This window comes from Panthera leo, chromosome E2 (genome assembly GCF_018350215.1).
Source record: "Panthera leo isolate Ple1 chromosome E2, P.leo_Ple1_pat1.1, whole genome shotgun sequence".
Lineage (NCBI taxonomy): Eukaryota > Metazoa > Chordata > Mammalia > Carnivora > Felidae > Panthera > Panthera leo.
In genome coordinates, this window is record NC_056693.1 from 59,513,902 (window position 1) to 59,537,577 (window position 23,676).

The 23,676-nt window shown below is 59.4% G+C and overlaps 1 protein-coding gene across 1 annotated transcript; it reads left to right on the forward strand.

Moving 5' to 3' along the window:
* Positions 1-23,470, forward strand: LOC122207763 (junctophilin-3-like). Its single transcript, XM_042917935.1, has 2 exons — positions 1-396; positions 23,375-23,470. Exons 1-2 carry the CDS (start codon positions 1-3, stop codon positions 23,468-23,470), a joined length of 492 nt encoding a protein of 163 aa, XP_042773869.1.
* The last annotated feature ends 206 nt before the right edge of the window (positions 23,471-23,676 follow it).

Below are 23,676 nucleotides of genomic sequence, written 5' to 3' on the forward strand. Positions count from 1 at the left end.
ATGTCCAGTGGGGGTAGGTTTAATTTTGACGATGGAGGGTCCTACTGTGGAGGCTGGGAGGACGGCAAGGCGCACGGCCATGGCGTCTGCACCGGCCCCAAGGGCCAAGGCGAATACACCGGCTCGTGGAGCCACGGCTTCGAGGTGCTGGGCGTCTACACCTGGCCCAGCGGCAACACGTACCAGGGCACTTGGGCGCAGGGCAAGCGCCACGGCATCGGCCTGGAGAGCAAGGGGAAGTGGGTGTACAAGGGCGAGTGGACGCACGGATTTAAGGGGCGCTACGGGGTGCGGGAGTGCACGGGCAACGGGGCCAAGTACGAAGGGACCTGGAGCAACGGCCTGCAGGACGGCTATGGCACGGAGACCTACTCAGATGGAGGTAGGTGCCGCCCGGTGGGGTGGGGGGGTGGGGGGGGCCGGGCCAGGGGCTGAGGGAGGAGGAGGAGGGACCTTCTTCTCTTGCCTCTTCTGTTTACCTCTGGGGAAGTTGAGCTTCTCCCTCCAGCGGGGGGGCCGTGAGCACCCGGGGCATTTCCTGGGGCTTCCTGGAGGCCACAGTTGCCCTGGCTACAGGTTGCCCCATGGCCTGGTGGGGGGACAGCGCCCCTGTGCCAGGGGAAGGGTATTGGGGGCTTTCCAGGAGCAGAGCCAGGCCCGGAGCCGTGGAGCTGAGTAGAGGGTCAGTGCATCATCCAAGCGCAGGCCAGAGACCTGCTGGAAAGGCCAGACTCGCCCTGGGCCCCGGGCTCACGGCCTCCTCTGGGACCCACCAAGGGCAGAGGGGAGCTGGGAGAGGGCCCCTCCCCCTTGTTGGCAGAGCTCCCTCAGTGCTGGCCTCCGGGAGTCAGGCCCCAGCTCTGCTGCTTGTTTTCCTGCGGTGCCGAGAGGCCTCCCTTAGTCCTCATGAACCCAAGCCAATGGAAAGGGAGCGATTGGGAGAGGAGCACAAACCCAAAGCAACACAACACGGCAATAAACTTCTAGGTGGTTGGACGCGGGCTAGCGCAGCCAGAGAGGCTGCTGGAGGGAGGGAGGAGGAGGCCCAGGAATCTCGCCTTCCAGTGGCTGAATCATTTTCGCCGTTAGTTTAGGGAATGCTCTGTGCCTTCATTCTAACATGCCACCACATTCAGGGCTGAGCCCGCCCGCCTGTCCTGGCTGTAAGATGGTTTCCGTGCAGGGAGCCTCGGCCAGGGCTCCTTTGCAGCTGTGCTCCTGTCCCGGACACTCCAGTGTCCACTCCTCCTTGCATCCGACGGGCACGGAGCATTTTCTGTTCCTGGAAGCCAGACCCCAAACAAGCCTGCTCTCCAGATGCCCCCTTCCCCCACCTGGGAGCTTATCCTCAGAAGTGGCTCTGTGCCTCCCTCTTGGCGGCTTGCTAATTTTTCAGGCATGGATGCCTGGGAAAGGCGTGGGGCGCAGCAGTGACTTGTGTGCTTCTGCTGGGCATGGAAATCATGAACGGACGTGTGGTCTTCTCCCTGCCTGCTTGCTGCCTCCACATCTTAGGAAGCAGGCACTAGACACCTGCTCCCTGGCCACATCCAGGAGTGATGGAGGGCTGGAGAGTAATTATTATTTTGGCTTATGCAACTGAGAGGCAGGGTTCATCATTACTCAAAGGGGAGGAGGCGTGGGGGGCAGTTAATTATATAATGCTCCTGCCTGTCAAAGCCGTGCCCAGCCCCGTCCCAGGCGGCCTCTTTGCTGTTGTTGTTTTCATGGAGCAGGTTGGAGAGCCTTCTGGACCCTGGAGTGCAGGGGCTGGACTGAGCAGACAGCCCTCTCTGGGTTCTAGGCCGTGTGTGTGCATGCGCGCGTGTGTGTGCGCGCGCACGCGTGCACACGGCGAGGCTTGGGCAGCAGATGTGGGTGGCTGAGGTGGGCGGCTCAGCAGCCTGGCGCTCCCAGCTGGGCTCTTTGGGAGCCCAAGGGTAGTTGTCACCCTGGGGGCTCTGCCCATGCTGCTCTGCGGATCAGTCCCTCCAGAGGTGTTCCCAGCTGTGCCTGAGCCAGGAAAGCGGTTTCTAGGCCTCACATAGGAGCCTGGGGAGGAGATGAGCCAAGCCCCTGTCTCTGTGGAACTCCCTGGAATATCTAAGAGTGAGGTCCAGCTCTCTAGGCTGCCCAGCTTCCCCAGACATCTTGGGCGGCCCACAGAAATCCGTTCTCCGTTCAACAGATATCTACTGAGCACTTGCTATGAGCGGGTGCTCTGGGCTCTGGGAAACCAGCCGCGAGTGAAGCAGACAAAAATTGTTGCCCTCAGAAAGCTTCCACTTTAGAGGGAAAGGTGATGATTCCATTGTGTTTACCGGGTGGGGGGGGGGGTGCGGGGAGGGGGAGAGGATCTGATGCTGTGGCTGGCCATGAGTTTAGGGTTCAATATGTTGATGTGAGAAATGCTTCCTTCCATTGGTCAGTGTTCTTGGATCTCTGTCCCCTATCCAGTCAGCGACACAGGATTCTGCTCCCTAAAGCACTTCCCTCCCTCCACATTGCCCCGCTGGAGTCTCCCACGGTGGAGGGGGGGGGGGGGCCATGTCCATTTTACAGATGACGCCAGAGAGACCCAGGGGCCCATGGGACAGGCCAGAGCCCCCCAGCCTGCGACAGCAGAGTCATGGTTGGAACCTTGATGTGTCCCCACATCACACCACCTGTAGGCCAACCGAGGCAGGCTTACAGGCACAGGACGCCAGGGCTGACTGCTCCCTTCTGGTTGGTGATATGGCATGATGGAAAATCGAATTGACCCTTTTGGCCTGGGATAATCAGGCCAGACATCTGGGGCCACCTTTCTGCAACACGGTCTGTGCTTCTCATCAGGAAGGAAGTGACTGTGGAGAATGTGTGCCCTCTAGCAGTCCGTCAGGCCAGCAGAACCAAAGTGGGGGTGTCGCAGCTCTGGGTCTGGATGCCGGTGGGCGTGGCGGCTCATGCTTCTAGGGAGGGCAGGCGGAGGCTTAATGAGTTCATGGTCCCGACTCCAGTCTGACGTTTCCTTTGCACAAGGGGTGGGAATACGGGGCAGGTATCAGCACAGCTCCTGAACCTCAGCACAGGTTCCAGTGCTGACTTGGGGAAACGGCGATTTTCATGAATGATGCACTCATGGCAAACATATTCTACATTTGGCTGCAATTGGTATGGACTCCATTTCAACTGGGGCCGCTTCTGCCAACTCCTCCCCTTCCAGGTTTATCCTCCCCCAAGTGCAAGGCAGGCGTTTTCTGTGGACGTGGGCTGAGTGACTTCTGCGGTCTGTGGGGTGACCCTGTGGAGAGGGTGAGGCCCTGGGGGCACGGGGCGGCACGAGCACGTGCTGTATAGAGTTGCAGCCATTTGGGCTTTGTGAGCTCAGACAAGCTACTTGACTTCTCTGAGCCTCTGTTTCTTCATCTGTATGAAGGGCTGGTAATAATACCTGTGAAGTAGGTGGGGATTAATTGAGGTGGCGTGTGTGGCTGTGCCAGGGATGTAGTGAGCATTGACTTTTACTTATCACTATTCTTTTATCACAGCACACGTGCAATGAGCGTCGCTTACAGTGACCGTTACCAGGACCGATAGCCAGGTGTGATCATGGTAATAACGAAAATGATGATCAGTGGCGATGTTAAACTCTAACCGTGTGCCAGCCGGGTGGCCAGTGTTTGCAGGATGATAGCACTTCATTCCCGTACCTGGGTTGATGCAGCGTTGCTTTTCTTGTCCTTCCCATTTCCCACACTGGGAAGCAGAGGCATGGAGAGAGGAGATGATTTGGCTGGTGGGTGCAGGGCGCCATCAGGATTCGCACTCAGGACAGCGATTCCAGAGCCTGTGGTTTTGTGTGGAACACGTTCTCTAAACTCCCTTGTGCAAAACTACCTCCTCGTTCCTTCCTCTTCCTCCGCACCCTGCTTCTCCTCTGGGCGCGGCAGCCAGGAGCTGTAGGCAAAGGCACAGGCGCCCACCCGGGTGTTCCCCCCGCTGCCCCGCCCGCGTGCACTGCCCCTTCTCCACTTCTCTACACCCCTGCTCTTGGCCACACAGGTAAACATTTCCTCCTGGTGCCATGTACACAGGACCCCTCGGACCAAAGTTACCCCCACAAATAAACCCTCCCACAGCCCGAAAGATGTGAGTCATCTCACGTACCAGGCCTCCCCCCTCAAATGCAGATTCCGTTCACTGGCCCAGATCCCTCGGCCCACACAAATCACACACGCCCACAGTCAAAATCCCAGGCCCTCTGCGCCTGTGCGCACACACACGCACAATACACCTGTCACCCGGAGATGTTTCCACCCCGTCCCCCAAAACACAGCCACGTGTACCCTCCAAACCCCTCCCGACTCCTGCTCCAGGAGCCCCTGTGCCTGTGCGGGGAGAGTGCCAGCCTTACACGACGAGGCTCAGGTTACAGATGGAGCGGGAGGCTTAGTTTCCACTTTAAACACATGTTTATGCAGTTCATGCCCCCTTTTAAGGGGGAAGAAGCCTATATCCAATCAAAATAAATGACCATTGGGCATATTTTTGATGCTAGGCCGTGAATATGTGAAGGCAAACTTTTTAAAAAAGAAAATCCCAGTGCCAGGTCCCAGGTTAGGGAGGAAGCAGGTCGGGGACACCAGACATAGGCCAATGGGAGTTCGTTTCAGAAACAAAAGAAGCACTCAGCTATTGGAGATAAAAGCATCTCCTCAGAGATTCTGGTTCAGCCACTTTGGCAAGGGAAAAGGCTCCAGGAGGTGAAAGCAGGAAGAAAAAGCAAATAACTCGTTCTTTGTTGCCAATAATAGCTGAGGAAGAAGTGTTACTGAGCACCCCTCACCCAACATAGCCCTGGAGCCAGAGTTGGGCGCTTTATATCAGGAGCTCTATCCAAGCTGGCAAGGAGGCCAGGGTCAGCACCCTCTGGAAATAGCTGCCCCACCAGGTAGTTAGTGAGCAGCCCTGGCTGATGGAAACAGTTAACACAGCTGTCGGGCAGGGCCAGGAGCCTCTGCTGCCTCTCTTCGGGGCTCTTTTCCCTCCCCAGTTTCCCCCCGGGCCTGCACAACCGTAAGGACAGCTGGCTATCGATTATGGGCCGATGGCTGTGGATGTAACACTCACAGTGTCCTTTGATGACCACATATCGCAGGATATGTGGATTCGTGGGATCCACAGGGGGCGATGTGTGTTTGGAATTTCCACAGTGGTCACCCTCTCTTAGACCAGCCACTTCGCCAATTTGTAGTCTCCTGGCTTGTGTGAGGCACGTGGTGGGTGAAGGCAAGGGCCGCCTGGGGTCCTGGCTGTGCTTCCAACAGGCTCTAGGCATCAGACCAGGGGTTTTTCTGGGTCCACCGAGTCTTTGCATAGGATAGGGGAGCGGCCGGTCTCTTCAGCACCTTGGAGAGCGCCACACACATGCCGCCATGGCTTTTGCTCTCCTTCCTCCCCCACACCACCTCTAACAACCAGGGTGCCCAACTGAGCCTCCCGGCCAGTGACTGCCTGGCCCTGACCCGTCCAGCACATTTGGCCATGAGAAGTTTGCCCGTTCCCACCCTGTTGGTGTCTGGGGGCCACACTCCAAGGAATACCACCACCGGGGGCATTGGCTGTTTGCATCTCGATACTGTCCTGTTTTCCAAAAAAGTTGGGTGCCTCCAGGTGTCTGCTGGTGACCTGAGAGAGCATCTCCTGGCTAGCGGGGCGGGTCCAGGTGAGGTCTTTGGTAAGACTTGTACAAGGTGCTCTGAGTCTGAGGTTCATCTCTACCTCAGGTTGTGTGTGTCTCAGTTCTCACGGACTGTGCATGGTTATAGGTGCGCCAGAGGCAGGCAAAGGAATGGTCTTGTCTGTATCAACCCGCAAAAGACTACTGGGCCACCTTCCTCCTTAAATCAGCACCACTGGAGTACTCATCTAGAACAACCCTGCCCAGCACAGTGGCTGCTGGCCACATATGGCTATTTCAATTAATTATGATGAAATGAAAGTTAGATATTCAGTGCCTCAATCTCAGCAGCCACATTCCAAGCGTCTGATAGCAACACGGATCTGGCGGCTCTCATGGACCATGCGGAATGTGTCCACCGCCACAGAAGATTCTGTTAGAGTGTGAGCTTCACGCAGGGAGGGGTGGGTCCATGCTGGTCACCACTGTGTGTCCAGTGACTACAATGGTGCCAGCATGCTGTTTGTGGAGTGAATGAAGTGTGCCAAGGCCGTATACGGGGTAATTTCACTCACCATCCTGCCACACGTCCATCTCATTATAAGAACTTACACCCGGGCATTGATAGTCAAAGGGAAAATGTTCCCTGAGACCCTCCTGCCTCACTGAAAGGTCAGCCTCATTGAAAATTCTCTGAAGGCATCACTGTTACAAGTCCCTGACGGGGTTTGTTTTGCTCTTGGTGCTGTCATTGCTGGTAAGAGGCCCTGCCAGTGTTTCCCATGAGTGAGGCGGATGGCATAGAATGAAGTGAATCCGTCCCAAGGGTGTTCTCGTGATGTGAGGCTGCGATGCAGCCATGGCTGGAGGACACGGCTGGAGCACTGTGTAGCGAGCAGCGTTCCAAAGTGCTGGAAAAGATGCAGAAAAACAAGCAGCCCTTTATCTACCCGTGTCGTAACTCTCTTTACTGCTACGGTTGCCTTGGCTCGATTTGTTGGGTTGTTGAGAAGCATTTACTGAGCCCCTACTACGTTTGAGGTGCAAAGACAGAACAGTTCAGGTCGACCTTCAGTGAATCAACCTGGAAATAGTTGCTGAGTCTGACTGTGTCTTTGTCTGTTCGAGCTGTTGCAAATTACCACAGGTCGGGGGGGGGGGGGGGGGTGGGCGGTGCTTCTAAATGACAGTGTGTGTTTCTCACAGCTCTGGAGGCTGGGAAGTTTGAGATCAAGACGTTGGCCGATTGGGGGCTCCTTTATCAGGACACTGATCCCATTCATGAGGGCCCCACCCCCATAACCTCACCACCCCTGAAGGTCCCACCTTCTAACACCATCTCATTTATAACCTCTGAATTTAGGGGACACAGACATTCAGTCAGTAGCAGCCAGTGTGCCGAACATAGCTTGCAGTCAGGAATGTACAAGAAACAGGGGGATGTGACTTGTACCAAAAAGTCTGGATGTGAGACAAAAATGTGTACAATAATCAGGGGTTTCTCATTCCAGAGTTTGGGGACTGATGGAAACACTGCAGGTGAGGGTTCTGAGAAGGGAAGGGGGATGTCTGTGTCCTTGAGCAGCAGAGGCATCCCAGGGGAGGGGTCCGCTGAGCTCCGATGGTGGGAAAGGGATTTTTGCCCCGAGTCTGTTGACCCTGCAGGAGGCATGTTCTCTGTGATGGAATCATGACACTCCTTGTCAACATGTGCCGGCTCCCACCTTCCCGGGGGTGACCCAGGGGAGCTCCCTGGTGCTCCTGGAGGCCTCTGGAAACACCCAGGGTCATCTGCGCTGCTGGCTGGGCAGGCTGCTGGTCCCCCACTGTTGCTACTCGAGGCCAGTGCTTTGCAAACTTGACTCTGCGTCAGAATCACCCAGAAGGTGCAGAAAGCAGATTGTTGCCTCACCCCTGCATTTCTGGCCGGAGATGCTGTCTGATAATGTCCATTTCTAACAAGTTTCATTGGGTGCTGCTGCTGCTGGTCTGGGGACTGCACCTTTAGGAGCACGGCTGGAGGCTGCTGCTTCTTTATTTAATGTCCATTTATTTTTGAGAGAGAGAGTGTGAGTGGGGGAGGGACAGAGAGAAAGAGGGAGACACAGGATCCTAAGTGGGGGAGGGGCAGAGAGAAAGGTGAGACACAGAATCCAAAACAGGCTCCAGGCTCTGAGCTGTCAGCACAGAGCCCAAAGCGGGGCTCAAACTCATGAGCCGTGAGACCATGACCTGAGCTGAAGTTGGACGCTCAACCCACTGAGCCACCCAGGCGCCCCAAGGCTGGTGCTTCTTAACCCCAGGTGCACAGCAGAAGCCCTGGGATGGTCCCCTTGAGATCATCCCCTTAGAAATGCAGAATCTTGGCCCCTCTCTCCCACCCCTGGAATCTTGGTCCCTCTTCCCCACCCCTGCACGGGGGTCTCCAGGGCCAGAAGCTGCATGTGCGCAAGACGCCCAGGTGGCTCGCATGCGGGAGCTCCTAATCTGGCTCCTAATCTCTGCTGCGCATGGAATCTGGCTGCTTGGGAAAATGCTGATGCCTGGGCCCCACCCAGAGAGGCCGACTGAGGTGGTCTGGGATTGAGATTCTTTTAAAACTGTCCCGGAGATCCTAATGTGTAGCTGAGGTGGGGGGGCCACTCATCCAGGGCATCAGTGAGAGGGTGGCCGTGAAGAGCCTTGCTGGGGTTCTGCCTGGCACCACAGCAGCCTGGCTCTGGGAGGGTGGCCTCCTGGCCCAGGAACGTGACGGGAGCCGTCAGGGCCGAGAGCCGCTGCTCTGGACAGTTCTTCAAACTCCGGGTCAAGTGGCTCATGAAGTACATGTTGTGCTTCATTAAAAAAAAAAAAAAATCAAATAGACGTGCAGATTTTTTTTTTTTTTTTATTTTTATTTTTGGGACAGAGAGAGACAGAGCATGGACGGGGGAGGGGCAGAGAGAGAGGGAGACACAGAATCGGAAACAGGCTCCAGGCTCCGAGCCATCAGCCCAGAGCCTGACGCGGGGCTCGAACTCACGGACTGCGAGATCGTGACCTGGCTGAAGTCGGACGCTTAACCGACTGCGCCACCCAGGCGCCCCTAGACGTGCAGATTTTTAAGCATTGTGCCCATGTTACAGCAAGGAGGAGAGCTGCCGCGTGCCGGCCTGTCACCATGTAGCCCCTCCTGTCTCTGCCCTCTCCTCCTCCTTCCTTACGGCCACACCAGTCCCTGGATTTAGGGTCCAGCCCAAATCCAGGACGGTCTCTCGAGATCCTTAACTTCATTGCACCTACAGGGACCCTTTACCCGTGTGAGCACACATTCACAGGCACTGAGGTTAGGGTGTGGACGTGTCTGTCTGGGGGACACTGGCCAACCCGCTACAGGGTCTCACGGACTTCAGTTTGAAAGTGCTCCGAAGCACAAACATGCTCACGTCGAACCCCAGAGCCATGGAGATTCCTTTGCAAGAAGGACACTCTCAGTTTTTGAACGTCCGCTTTGTTCCGGGTACTGGCCTGTGTGCCTTCCCAGAGTCCTTGCTCCTTTTGTTTATTTTATTTTTTTAACCTTATTTATTCTGAGAAAGAGAGCATGAGAGAGCATGGGGAGGCAGAGAGGGAGGGAGAGAGAGAATCCCAAGCAAGCTCCGCAGTGTCCACGCAGAACCCAACGTGGGGCTTGATCCTGCGAACCTGAGCCGAAACCAAGAGTCGGATGCTTAGCCGACTGAGCCACCCAGGCGCCCCAGCGTTGCTCCTTCTAGTTTTTAAAGTAGCGCCGTGAAGCAGGGCGTGCACTCCCAGGTAAGACAGGAGAAGGGATGCTCATAGGATGGCCGGGCTTGGCGAGGTCACAGGGCCGGTGAGGGGAGGGGGCACACTAGAGCAGTCTGCAGCATCCGCTGGGGGCGCCTCCTGACGGGACGGTCATCTCGGCCACCCCCTGGCTCTCCAGTTGAGGACGCTGAGGCCCAGGGAGGCGCCCGCGGTCTCACAGTCATGCAGAGGTAGGGAAGGATGGCCCGGTCTCCTGAACCCCGGCCTTCGGTGACCTTTCGCTCAGCATTTCATAAACTTGTGGGTTCTCCCGGGTTCCTCCGAGAGCATGGCGAGGCTGAGGGTCCTCTCCCAGGACACACGCAGGGCCCTGCACACATGTGGCATTTTGTCGGTACTTGTGGGGGTTCATGGACTCCCTGAGACTTCTCTGTGGACCCCAGGATAGGAACCCTCCCATTCTCCACAGGTGCCCAGACACACGGACGTGACCATCGCCGCACACGGCAGGTGGGACACGGGAGGAAGGCCGGAGCCAGCAGGCTCTGACCTGTGGGTACAGAGCAAAGGCTGGAGGGGGCAGAGCTGGCCTCCCCACCTCCCCTCCCCTGAACACACCCCTTCTCTCTCCAAGGCCTCAGAGTCCTGAGTTTGTCCTGCCGGGACTCGGCCGTCTGCCCCACCAGGCAGCATGTGATCCTTAGAACTTCATCCCGCGCCCTCCCCACCAGGTCCACAGGCCTGGTGTCAGCAGTCTGGCCATGAGCTGGGAGCCACCTGTGCCTTCTTTCACTCGGTCCCTCTGGGAGGAAGGCATGACTCCTCCATTCTGCAGGGGAAACTGAGGCCCAGCGAGTCCTAGGAAGTTGGGGTGATGACACGGTCTCAACATCTTTGGTCCGCTTCAAACCTCCCACCCAGGGCCCCTGGATAGACTCCCCAGGAGGGAATCTAGCCCAGGGCACACATCTGGGGCCATCCAGGGCCGGGGTCCTGAGGACCAGACCTGAGAATCACCCACCGCTCCCCGTCCGCCTCTGTGGGTTGGGGACAAACAAGGGCAGGAAAGGAGCCTCTGAAGGTGGCTGAGGGGAGGTCTCACCGTAAGGAGCCCGGGAGGGATTTTCAGTGGGATGTTCCCAGGAGCACCAGGTGGGGGCCTCCCTGGGAGGCCTGTATGATAAGCCAGTGCAGGCTTTCTTGGTCCTCGAGGGGCCGCGAGCTGGCGCCCCACTGTCCACCTGGGGACCGTGCGTGACCTTTCTGGGGCCCCGCCCCGGCCAGCTGGTTGCTCGCTGGTGAGTTCAAAGGCCTGGCTCCCTGTGGGTGGATCTGGGGAGCTGTGGTTGAAACGCACTTTGGGGAGGATGGTGCGGGGCGCCCCTCCTCAGACCCCCAGAGTGCCTCTGGGCCTCTGTGCGTGCGTGCTCCCGGGCACTGTAATTACTGGCCTCTGGCTGTCCTGTCCCCCTCCCCATGCACTGGAGTCTCTTGAGGGGGCAGAGACTGGCTCTTGCGGGTTCCTCCCTGTGGCCTTGTAGCAGGGAAAGCTGCAGAAATCCTGGTTGGCTGATGCATGGATGACAGTCCCTCCAAGAGCAGTGGGGGCAGCGGGCAGGGGGGGAGGGGGGCGGTGTGTGAAGGGAGAACAGCAGGGCAAGGGCCCTGAGGCTGGAACAGGTGTGGTTCTGAACTGGAGGAAGAGGGTGAGAGGAGGGAGGGTGTGACCATATATTCCAGGCCAAGGCAGGAGGGGCAGGAAGGGCGCTGAAGGGTTTAGGCAGGTCAGCAGCACCCCGTGGTGTTCCTGCTTTTGAATAATTGAGTTTTAATTTCAAGATGCCCCTAGACTCCACGGTTGTGCCCTCCACCCTGTCTCCCCAAAGTAACACCTGACGGAAGGACCACGCAGCGTTGAGGCCGGGATATCAACACGGACACCGGGTTTCAGCAGCAGGGACCCCTCCGCCCCCCGGCCTGCCACCCTTTCAGAGCCGCACCCTCCCCCCTCTCATCCCTGGCACCCACTCCTCTGCTCCCCATCTTGTCATTTTCTCATTTCCGGAATGTTCTATACACGGAATCGTGGGGTATGCAACCTACGGGGACTGGCTTTTTTCACTCACTGCGGTTCTCGGGAGACCCATCCAGCTCGCTGTGTGCGCCCAGACTTCGTTCCTCTTCACTGCTGACCGGTGTCCGGGGTGTGCGTGTGCTTGGACCGTGGCTTTCGTACCCATCACGGTTCAGGGGCTTCCGGGGTGTTTCCCGTTCGGGGCTATGATGGACACAGCGCCTGCAGACTCTCACGGAGAGGTTCTTACGTGAACGTGAGCCTTGGTCTCTCTGCGATGCAACTGCTGGGCCCTTGCTGTTTGTGACGGTGTCTTTGGGTAATGACGCTGGCTGCTGGGTGGGGAAGGAAATGGGGACCAGAGTGGAAGCTGGGGACCCCCAGAGGGTGCTCGTGTCCGGGGGAGGGGAGATGATGGCCTGGGTCTGGGTGGGGGCAGTGGCTGGGCAGGTGCGCGGTGCCCGGGACGGCGTCTGGGGGCAGGAATTGGTGTGGAGGGCGTGTGGTGTGAGAGGCTGCGTGCTGGGTGAGGGTGGAGGGAGCAGGGGGTTGTGCGTCTGATCTGAATGGGGGCACCGTCCGCTGGGAGGTGGCACAGAGTCAGGAGAGAGTGGCACCGGAGGCGAGAAGCGCCAGGATCAGAATCGGGCCTGAGAAGGAGGACGGTGTGGAGGATGTAGACGGGCCGAGAGGCAGGTGGCCCTGAGGGGTGGGGGTGCGGAGGACAGCAGGAACAGAGACGGGACGTGGACTGTTGTCCCAGCCCTGTGTTCACCCCTTGCAGCCAGTAGGTCTCCTTATGGCCCCACCACCCCACGGGGCCATTTCACAGACAAGGAAACCAAGGCTGGGGGATGGAGTGACTTTCCTGAGTCACTTGGAAGGTTTGGTTTCCAGAAGCAACGGACTCACACGAGGTGGGACCGAGCCCAGCCGTCAGGTCCGTGGTCACGAGCCCCCCCTTGGGGGCTCCCGGAGGCCGGATGGGAGACCCGGTGAAGGTTTGTGCGCCTGCCTGCTGCACGCAGATGCTCTGTGAGCGAGCTGCCGTCACGTCGTGTGGTTGTTTACATCTGTGGAAGTCCCCAGCGGTGGATCGTGGCCCCCGCTCTGCCGTCACCTTTTCCCGTTTGTCATTCTGCCCCCGAGGTTGTTCCGTATCAAGCCTGCACCCCGAGAGCGGATGAGTGATGTCGTCGTGACGTGGTTTTCTTAAAATTTACCTTTTGAAGCGTATAGTTCGGTGGGTCGTGGTGCGTTCACGGGGCTGCGCAGCTCTGCACCGCCTGTTTTAGAACGTTTTTGTCACCCAAGAAAGAAACCCCTGGTGCGTTAAGCCGTCCCGCCCTCCACACCCGCCGGTCCGCTCTCTGTCCCTGGATTTGCTGGGTCTGGACCCTGGGGGTGGACGGCATCACCGAGGGGCCCCTGTGGCTGGCCTGTCCCTCAGCACGGTGTTTCCGGGTGCGTCCAGGGGCCCACGCCAGAGCCCGCGCCAGGTTCCGTTCCTTTTCAAGACCCAGTGATGTTCCCTGGCGTGGCCACATTTGCTTGTCTGTTCATCGGTCGGTGGACATTTGGGCCGTTGTGAACGGTGCGGCCGCAGACACTCTCGTGCAAGCTTTCGTGTGGACACCGCTTTCTGTGCCCGGGGGTGGGGTTGCCGGGTCCTCTGGGTCCTACGGCGGCCCCATGATGAACCTCACAAGCAGCTGCTGCTCCGTTCTGCGTTCCCGCCAGCCGTGTTGCGGGTTCCAGCCACGCCACATCTCTGTCGCACGTGTCACTGTCACCCCGTGATTGCAGCCTCCTAGCAGGTGTGAAGGGACGTCTCACTGCGGTCTGGATCTGCGTTTCCTTAAGGATTAGGGACGTCGGACATCTTTTCACGTGCTCACTGGCCGCTGGGATGTCTTTGGAGACACGTCTGTTCGGGCCCTTGCTCGCTTTAAAATTGGGTCGTCTTTTTATTGTTGAGTTGTAAACGTTTTAACGTATTGTAGACACCACAGTGACATAAGCCCCAGCGTCTACTCCTGACCCCCCGGGATTCCCCGCTTGCCGGCTGCCTCCCCCATTGGATGGTGGATTCCTTGAAATAAACTGCGGATGCCTTTCTCTTGCCTGTTGAGTACCTAGCACGGTGCCGGGCACACAGTAGGTGTTGAGTAAATGTTGACTCGGGCCACTGCCCACTGGCTAGGAGGTCAGGGGATCCTGTCCAGTTCCTGCAGCGCAGGCTTCGAGGGGCTGCAGTTAGGGTCTATTTTACTGGCAGGGACAGAACAGCCGTGGTGTCTGCAGGGTAGCTGGGACCCACACAGGTATTTATTGAGCACTTACTGTGTGCCTGGCAATGAGCCGGCCCCGGGGATAGCAGCAAATAGCCCCAGGGCAGCGTGGGACCGTTGGACTGGCTGAGGGGGCCCTGTCCATGCACCTGTCACATAGGTCCCCCTTTACTGCTGACGGGAGGGAGGGAGCTGAACCAGGGCTGACAGTGAGACCTGGTGGGTGTGGGAAAGCCTTTGGGGGAGGGACTTCCCCACACGCCCAGAGGATGGCAGGGCGAGGTCACAGAGGCTCCATCCGTTTTAAGTGCAGGGAGGGGGAGCAGGGCCGCCCTGGGAAGTGCGGGAGCCAGCATGGCTGTGGCTGTGCCAGACTCGAGGGGCCGCGCCAGGCGGGTGGTCGGGCCTTCCCTGGCTGTGGAGGCCACAGCCTGACCCTTTGGGTCTGCACAGAACCAACCTGTTAGGACAAACAGGAGATAAACATTCTGGGGATGAAGGGCCCAGCCCGCAGCCTTGCCTGGAGGCTCCCTGGGGATCCCACATCACCCAGACAGCGTGGGGGCTGAGTGGCTGTGTCTGCGGTGTGGGGCCCAATCTGGAGGAAATTAATTGTGGATCCCCAAGAGAATGCGGCAGAAATATAGCAGAGGTCAGGGTTTTCTCGGGGCTGGAGGCGGCCCTGGTGACAGTGGCCATGAAGTGTTCACAAGCACAGAGTGTCCTGTTAGCTGGAGGCCTGAGCAGGACCGGCGGGGGGGGGGGGGGTGTGCAGGAATGTGCCAGACAGTGGACAGACAGGGAGGGAAAGACAGAGACAGAGAGGGAGAGACGGAGACAGAGGAGAGGCAGAGATGGAGAGGGGGAGAGGGAGAGGGACAGAGGGAGAGACAGAGACAGAAGGAGGAAGACAGAGAGGGAGAGGGAGAGACAGACAGAGGGAGACAGGAGGGAGAGAGACAGAGAGGGAGAGACAGACAGGGAGGGAAAGACAGAGACAGAGAGGGAGAGACGGAGATAGAGGAGAGGCAGAGATGGAGAGGGGGAGAGGGAGAGGGACAGAGGGAGAGACGGAGACAGAGTAGAGGCAGAGATGGAGAGGGGGAGAGGGAGAGGGACAGAGGGAGAGACAGAGACAGAAGGAGGAAGACAGAGGGAGAGGGAGAGGGAGAGACAGACAGAGGGAGACAGGAGGGAGAGAGACAGAGAGGGAGAGACAGACAGGGAGGGAAAGACAGAGACAGAGAGGGAGAGACAGAGATAGAGGAGAGGCAGAGATGGAGAGGGGGAGAGGGAGAGGGACAGAGGGAGAGACAGAGACAGAAGGAGGAAGACAGAGAGGGAGAGGGAGAGGGAGAGACAAACAGAGGGAGAGAGACGGAGAGGGAGAGACAGACAGGGAGGGAGAGACAGACAGGGAGGGAGAGACAGGGAGAGGGAGGAGCAGGGAGGCCACAGGCAGGGCAGAGGGAGGAGGGACGCGTCCCTTCCTGCGGTCAGGTGCACCTGCTACTTCTCCCTGGCCCTTTGTTTTCAAGCAGCCGCTTCGCGCTCACTGGCGCCCAGCACCCTGCGCCTTACGCACCTTTCTGTTGAGTCTGAGCATCAACCCCCTGGAGCTTGCTGTCCTGCTGCTCAGAGGGAGGGGGCCACACGCAGCCCCCAGCGCCCCGGGCAGGCACCCTGCCTCGGTCTCCAGCCCTGCGCCTGCCTGTCAGGACTGTGGGGAGCCAGAGCCTTAAATGGGATCGAGCTCCCCGGACGTGGGGGGCTTGGAGGTGGCGCCCGTGAGCGCCGATCTCCAGCCCCGGCTGCCGGGGCTCAGCCCCCTCCAGCTAGTTCCCGTTTGGCCCCGAGTGGAGGGGTAACAATGCGGACCCTGCCTCCACCAGCCGATGGAACGGAGCCCCGGGCTGGGGACACCCCACACGTGTGGGGGTGCAGAACCCCAGGCTGGGGACCCCAGCCAGGCAAGCTGGAGCCAGGGTGTCTGAGCGTGAGAGGCTCAGGGCTTGGCACTGGGGGCTTCTGAGTCCCCCTCAGGAAGGCCAGCAGACCCTTGCCTCCAGGCCTGCCCTTCCACTCACAGCAGCCAGAGGGGAGGGGTTCCTGCAGAAGCATTTGGAACTCCTTCGGGGTGTGGAGCCCTCCAGCCCTGAGGCGGTTCCAGTTTACTCCTCGTTGCAGGGAGGGCAGACCCTCCCGTGGGAACTGCGGTGTGAGCAGGTGTCAGAGCCTTGGGTGGGCAGTCTGGGGAGGGTCTCAGAGCGGCGTCCCCTCCGCTCTTCCTCTCCGAGCCTCAAGGACTCTGGCTGATGGCTGAGCCAAGTAGTTTTGGGAGAACCCCAGCTCAAGGGCCTGTCAGCCTGGGCTGTGACAGGCATCTGGGACTGGGGTGGGGTCTGGCCAGCTTTCCTGAGGAACTGGGCCCTGGGCCCTGACGGAAGAGCTGGGTGAGGGAGGGGACTCCCAGAGAGACTAAGCCTGTATCAGGCCGCAGGCCAGTCCCTGCGGGGAGCCGGAGTCAGGTGGGGCTGGAAGAGGTTCAGCCTGTGACCCGTCCCCTCCCCAGACATGCCCTGTGGGCTACCTCCCAGGGGTGTCAAGGCTTCTGGGGGCCCAGAGTCGTGTTGGGTGACTCACTGTTACCCCAGGTCCCCTAGGGCCTGAGGTCAGAGGAAGACCCTGGCAGGGGAGTGGCAGGGAGGGAGTGTGTGCCCCTCACAGGCCTAGCCCCGTGGACACTGAGTCATCAGGGAGGTGTAGGTGGAGGGTTCTGTGCCGGTCACCGCTCAGCCCCTCCTGCTTCCCCTCTGCCCTCCAGGTCTTTTCTCAGTGCCGCTCTGTCTGGAGACACCTGCACAGCCCCAGCGTCCCTCCCAGCATGAGCCTGGAGCTGGCATCCATGGGGTCAGTGGGGACTCGGGCCCCGTGTGTCCTTGGCACAGTGCTGGCACCAGCAGGGTGGGTGTGAGGGTCCTCCTGAGCACTCTGGCCCTGCTCCGGCGGGGGCAGGCCTGGGGTGTAACCATATCCCAGATGTTTGCAACCACTCTCCCGGGACGTGCCGTTTCTATTGGTGACAAGATCACGGGTTTGGCGACCGACTGCTGTGATTTGCTGCCTGTCTAAATCTCAAGTAGAGGCCAGTGAAAATAAGGATGTAATTTCTTTCCCCACGACTCTTGATTCTTTCTGTGCCCCCCCTAGGAGTCTGCACACCCCAAGTTGGGGGCCCCTGCTCCCACCCTGCTCCTTGGGAGCAGCTGTCACGTCTGAAATCGTACTGTCCCCCTCTGTCGCCTGGGGAGTCCTGACCAGAGCATTCTTCCCCCGCACGGTTCTGGGGAGGTTTGGACACCACTCGGAAACAGCCGTGGGACCCCCTGGTGTGTTCACAGGGCCGTGTGCCATCCCCCCAGAGGAACCTTGTACCCCACTGTCCTTTCCCTAGCCCCGCCCCGCCCCGCCCCGCCCCGCCCCGCCCCGCACTGTCCCGTTGGTGGCCTCCGAAACTCCTCTGTCTCTGCATTTGCATCTTTTGGACATTTCACATACAGGCATCATACATGATACATGCCCTTCAGGCTCTGGGATGCTTTCTAGGTCCATCCGCTAACATGTGCCCGAGCTCTGCTCCTCCTTAAGACTCATGAGCTTTCCAGGGCGTGGACAGACTACATCCGGCTCAGCCAGCCCTCTGCTGATGGGTATCTTGTTTCCCTCCACCTTTGGCTGTTGGAACCTGCTGCTGCTGTGAACACTTGTGCGCAGGTGTGTGTGGGGCAGGTGTTTTCATTTCTCCTGGGTCCGTACCTAAGGGTGGAATTGCCAGGTCATATGGTCATTTGAGGAACTGCCAGACTGTTTTCCAAAGTGTCTGCTCCAACGGACGTTCCCACTTATTTTTAAAAAGAATCTTCTGGAAGCTGAGAAGTCCTTACCAGCCTCCCCCCTGGGGGGTGGATCTATTCCTGGACTTGGCAAAGTTTGTGTTTGGAGAGAACCCTAACAGGGATGGAGATGGCCGTCATTCCAGGCACGGAAGCGCTCAGTGCCCACCCCCCACCGGAGGTGGTCCCCACCACGTTTCTGCCCCTCTGCCTCCATCCGAAGCCCTGCTCCAGTCCTCTGCGTACCGGTGGTGGCCGCCTAATGTCTCTCCCTCTGAGTCTCAGATCCACGGGGTTCTTTGTTTTTGGCATGGTTTCCATCTTGGCACGTGGTGGGTACTTAGCAGACCGGTTGGGTGAACGAGGGTAAGGGTCTTCTCTCCACGCTGCAGAACTGAGGCCTAGGGGTGTGGAGAGGGGCCTGAAGGAAGCTTCATAGCTAGCGGAGCGGTGCCCATGACGCTGTGATTTAGGGAAGGGTCGTGGAAAAGGAAATGATGTTGCTGTAGGAGGTAGCCCCAACCACTGATCAATCTCTTTTTCTCCGGGAGGGCCGACTCTGGGGGACCCCGGCGAAAAGATGGCAGGCACTTGCAGGGACCCCCAGGAGGAGATGGCAGGCACCTGGGGCCTCGGGGCCCTTCAGAGTAGGAAGGTAAGGGCCTCCATGTGGTTGTACCAGGCACGTGGGGCCTCCGTGGGGCTATAACAGGCAGTTGCGGGCCTGCGTGGGGCTATAGCAGGCACGTGGGGTCTCCGTGGGGCTATAACTGGCAGGTGGGGGCCTCTGTGGGGCTGTAGCAGGCACGTGGGGCCTCCGTGGGGGTGTAACAGGCACATAGGGCCTCTGTAGGACTGTAACAGGCAGGTGGGGGCCTCCATGGGGTCTCCATGGGGCTGTAACAGGCATGTAGGGCCTCCATGGGGCTATAGCCGGCAGGTGGGGGCTTCCGTGGGGGTCTCCATGGGACTGTAACGGGCACGTGGGACCTCTGTGGGGCTATAGCAGGCAGGTGGGAGCCTCCATGGGGTTATAACAGGCACGTGGGGCCTCTGTGGGGCTGTAACAGGCACGTAAGGCCTCCGTGAGGCTATAGCAGGCAGGTGGGACCTCTGTGGAGCTGTAACAGGCACGTGGGGCCTGTGGGGTTATAGCAGGCAGGTGGGGTCCTCCCTGGGGCTATAGCAGGCAGGTGAGGGGCCTCCATGGGGCTGTAACAGGCACGTGGGACCTCTGTGGGGCTGTGACAGGCACGTAGGGCCTCCATGGGGTTATAGCAGGCAGGTAGGGGCCTCCCTGGGGCTATGGCAGTCAGGTGGGGGCCTCCGTGGGGTTGTAACAGGCACGTGGGGCCTCTGTGGGGTTATAGCAGGCAGGTGGGGTCCTTCCTGGGGCTATAGCAGGCAGGTGGGGTCCCTCCTGGGACTATAGCAGGCAGGTAGGGGCCACCGTGGGGCTATAGCAGGCAGGTGGGGGCCTCCCTGGGGCTATAGCAGGCAGGTAGGGGCCACCGTGGAGCTGTAACAGCCACGTAAGGCCTCCTTAAGGCTATAGCAGGCAGGTGGGACCTCTCTGGGGCTGTAACAGGCACGTGGGGCCTCTGTAGGGCTGTAACAGGCACGTAAGGCCTCCGTGAGGCTATCGCAGGCAGGTGGGACCTCTGTGGAGCTGTAACAGGCACGTGGGGCCCGTGGGGTTATAGCAGACAGGTGGGGTCCTTCCTGGGGCTATAGCAGGCAGGTAGGGGCCTCCGTGGGGCTATAGCAGGCAGGTGGGGGCCTCCCTGGGGCTATAGCAGGCAGGTGGGGGCCTCTGTGGGGCTGTAACAGCCACGTAAGGCCTCCTTAAGGCTATAGCAGGCAGGTGGGACCTCTCTGGGGCTGTAACAGGCACATGGGGCCTGTGGGGTTATAGCAGGCAGGTGGGGTCCTTCCTGGGGCTATAGCAGGCAGGTGGGGGCCTCTGTTGGGCTATAGCAGGCAGGTGAGGGGCCTCTGTGGGGCTGTGACAGGCACGTGGGACCTCCGTGGAGTTAGAGCAGGCAGGTAGGGGCCTCCCTGGGGCTATGGCAGTCAGGTGGGGGCCTCCGTGGAGCTGTAACAGGCACGTGGGGTCCTCCCTGGGGCTGTAGCAGGCAGGTGGGGGGCTCTGTGGGGCTGTAACAGCCACGTAAGGCCTCTGTAAGGCTATAGCAGGCAGATGGGACTTCTGTGGGGCTATAGCAGACACGTGAGGCCTCCGTGGGGCTCTAGCAGGCAGGTGGGGCCTCCGTGGGTTTATAACAGGCAGGTGGGGGCCCTGCCTGGGGCTTTAGCAGGCAGGCGGGGGCTTCCACAGGATACAAACACCCCGGGCTCCTTCTTCACTCTTCACTCGGATCGTCTTCGGTTTTCGTGTTCGGTCCCTGTTCTTGCTGAAGTCCCACTGGGTTAGGTACTACTGTCACCATCTTTCAGACGTGCAAACAGAAGGTAAGTAATTTCCCCAGCCTTATGGTTGGTAGTGGAGCTAGACTCGTCCCCAGGGGGTTCGGTGGGAGTCCTGCCCCCACTTCTCCCTCACCTCTGTTCGGCCCTTGAAACGGGTAGCCCCACACAGAGGCTTTGGTCCTCCCCCTGCTTCAGGTTCTCTAGCCCAGAACTCTGGAAGCTAAGGCCTGTGGAAGCCTCCCTGGGGCTTAGAGGTGGTCTCTGAGGGTTACAGCTCTTGTTTCTGGCTGAGGGTGCGTGTCTGCCTGGGGTGAGGGTTCAAGCCCTGTCACAAGCCTTGTCTTCATGTGGGCCTTTAGCAATGGCCCTGCTGTACTTCTGGTGTGTGTATGACGTCCTGATCCTGCGAAGTGATCCATGGGAGGGTGGAGATCTTCTGGGGAAGTGTGCCATAGAGGCTGCTGTCTGAAGTTCGATGGAAGCTTAACCAGTAAGTGACTTTTCAGCACCGAGATCGTTGGTTCTCCAACAACATAACGTGAAAAAGGAGACGTTGAGAGTCCTAAAATAGTCGTTCAAGAGGTTTTTAAAATGCTTTCCTGCCCAGGCCTCCCCCACACCCACCGAGTCTGTGCCTCTGGGTAGGCTGGGTGTCTGTGAGAACTCCTCAGAGTTCTCCAGATTCTAATAGAAAAACGTGGGTTCTCGATTTTTAGCGGCATCAGTCACCTGGGGGCTGTGGCACGTTCCAGGGTCTCTGCTTCAGGGGGTCTAGGGGCCTGGGAATCTGGATCTCCGTGAGTTCCCGGGAGAACTATGGGTTGGCAAAACACCAGCAACTATCGATGTAGAGCTCTCCAGCACTGCCTCTGTGCCTGGTCGCCTCTCAAACCACCAAGGCCTCCTGACGGATTTTACACGAACGGCGTGACTGCTCTGTGCCCTCCCCATCTTGAAGTACTAACCAGTATATTCCCCATGATGACCACGTAGGGTGCTGTTCTCGTCCCTGTTTCACAGATGCGGACCAGTGAGGCTCGGGGACCGGAGATCTCCCTGGGCTCATGGGGCCTGGCTTCTGACCACTCTGGCGATGAACCCTTTCCTGAGAGGGGCTGATCCCTCCCTTTTTGCCCACGCCCGCTGGCTCCCACCCAAGCGTTTCCGTGAACTCCTGACCTCGGGCTAACCTCGTGGGCCTCTGGCAGCTGCCGCCTCTCTGGGTGAGCAGGGAGGGGAGTATGGGTCCAGGCAAGGTGCTCCCCAGATGGTGGGATTCAGAGTAGTTCTTTCTTCCTGCTGCATCCGGTTCCGGCCAGCCTCCCTTGTTTGTGCCCAGAGGAGAATGAGCGGGGCAGCTAGGGGTGGAGGAATCAGGGTTGGGGAGCAGGGGCGTTCCTGCTCGCTGAGGCCCTGCAGGGTGTGGGGCTGGAGGCTGGTGGGCGAGATGCCCAGGTTTGTCAGCCTGTGTGTCTGAACCGTTCCCCAGGGAGGGGCCGTGCTGGACATCAGGGCGTCAGAGGAAACAGCCGGCCTCCTTTCGTGTGATGGGGGTACCGCTACCATGTTGGGGGGGCTTCCCTCGGGGTGCATTCCCTTGCCACCTGCCTCTCTGCCATCCTGTAGGAGCGGCTGTGCACACTGTGGGCTTGAGAAGCACCGGCCTTGGCGGGGAGCCGGTGGGTGGTTGGAGCCGGAGCCTGCATTCCTCGTTGCTGACCTTCCTTCCCCCTTCTCTCTCGGGGAGTAGGAGAGACCGTTGCCCAGAACGTGGGCCCGGGTATCGGGCACACCTGGTCGGGGCCCTAGCTCAGCTCCTTAACGTCAGGAGTCTGGGCAAGTGACTCTGGGCACCCGGTGGAAGAAGCCCTGGGCGTGGGGTGGACCTGAGGCACAGTGCACCTAAGGTGTCTCTGCCCTCTCCGCGAGGTCAGGATGGTGCGAGCGGAGTCGGTGTCCCCGGGGAGTGTGGCTCGGAAGGAACCACGTGGGGCCATCTGGCTGGGGTCTGCAAACTAGCTAATACTTAACGTTTGCCCTGCTGACCTCCGGGAGCGTGGACGTCCCCCGTGACGGGGACCACGGGGGGATGGAGGTTCCTTCCGGCTCTGAGGACAGCCGAGTAGGGAGACTCGGATCTCTCCCTTCTTCCTGCTGTGTGGCCTTGAAAAAGCGTCCGTCTCTCTCAACCCCCGTGGGCCCTTGTGAAGCCCAGAATCTATCGTGCGTGCTCCGCTGCCCTTCAGATGCTGTGGTCGAGGCTCTGGACTGCCGGGCTCCCCAGCAGGATTATCCAGGTGCCCCTGAACCGAGAAGGCAACGGATCCGGGGAAGTCTTCGTGAACGTGATAGATCCTGGACCTTAAAAGCATATCCCTTATTCGGAGATTAGGTTTGTTTCCTTCTGTGAGAAAGTGCTTTCCCGTTACTCGTAACTGCTGACACTCGGAAGCAATGACACTGCCCTTCACCAGGGGGTGGGTGACTGCACCGCGGCCACCGGACAGCCGGACGCCTCCCGGGCCGGGGGCTGGATGCAAGAGGCAGGCCCGGAAGGGCTTCATCGTGCACGACCCCAGCTGGCCCCCTGGAAGGGTGATGCTCTGGCGACGGGGAGAGGGTCCGTGCTGCCCAGCATTGGGGGGAGAGAGGACTAGGCGGAATGCAGGATTCCAGGGCCGTGTGACAACTCTGTAGGGTGTCGTGATGGTGGATACGCGTACATCTGGCCAGCAACGAGAGGGCCCCCGCTGTGAGCTATGGATCCTACGTGCGTCAATGTGGGCCCAGTCATCGGAACAAATGCCTTGCGAGGTGACAAAATGGTGTGAAGGGCGCCGTGAGGGGGACGTACGGGAAATCTGTATACTTCCTGCTTTTTCTATAAGTGGTTCTACAAACAGTTAAGTTTACAAGCCCTTCCCAGGATGAACGGGTGTGGGGAGCAGAGGGGCACCCCCAGGGCCGTGGAGGGGGCACTCCTGGATGGCTCCTCCTGTTCCCCCCCCCTCCCCCCAACACGAGGCCAGAAGCATCGCCCGCGTCTGGGTCGGTCTCTCTGGGGCGGGAACTGCCTGCCGCTCTCCTCTGGGCTCTTCCTGCCTGGTGTCCTGCACGGGTTGCTGGGGCCTCCCGGCTCCTTTTCCGGCCTCCACTCTGCACGCTGTGTCTGACCCCTCAGGGAAGCGTCTCCCCTCCATCCCGAGGAGCCCACTGGCCTGGGGCTTTGTGGCCTCTTCCCGGCTTTCCTTACCAGCCTTCTAAGTGCGGTCCGGGCACTCACCAGGCTGGCATCTTCCGTGGGGAGCGGGGCTTCGCGTCGGCACCTCCACGGGCCCTGAAGCCTCCCTGAGCCTAGGCAGCCCGAGCAGGGTGGGTACCTGGGCTGCTGCAGAATCTTCTTACGGAAGTTCCTCCCCTGTCTTCCCCCTCCAAAATGTTTCACTATTAGGGCACCTTGGTGTCTCCATTCATTAAGTGTCTCTTGATTTCGGCTCAGGTCACGATCTCCCAGTTCATGAGATCCAGCCCCATGCTGGGCTCTGTGCTGCCAGCGTG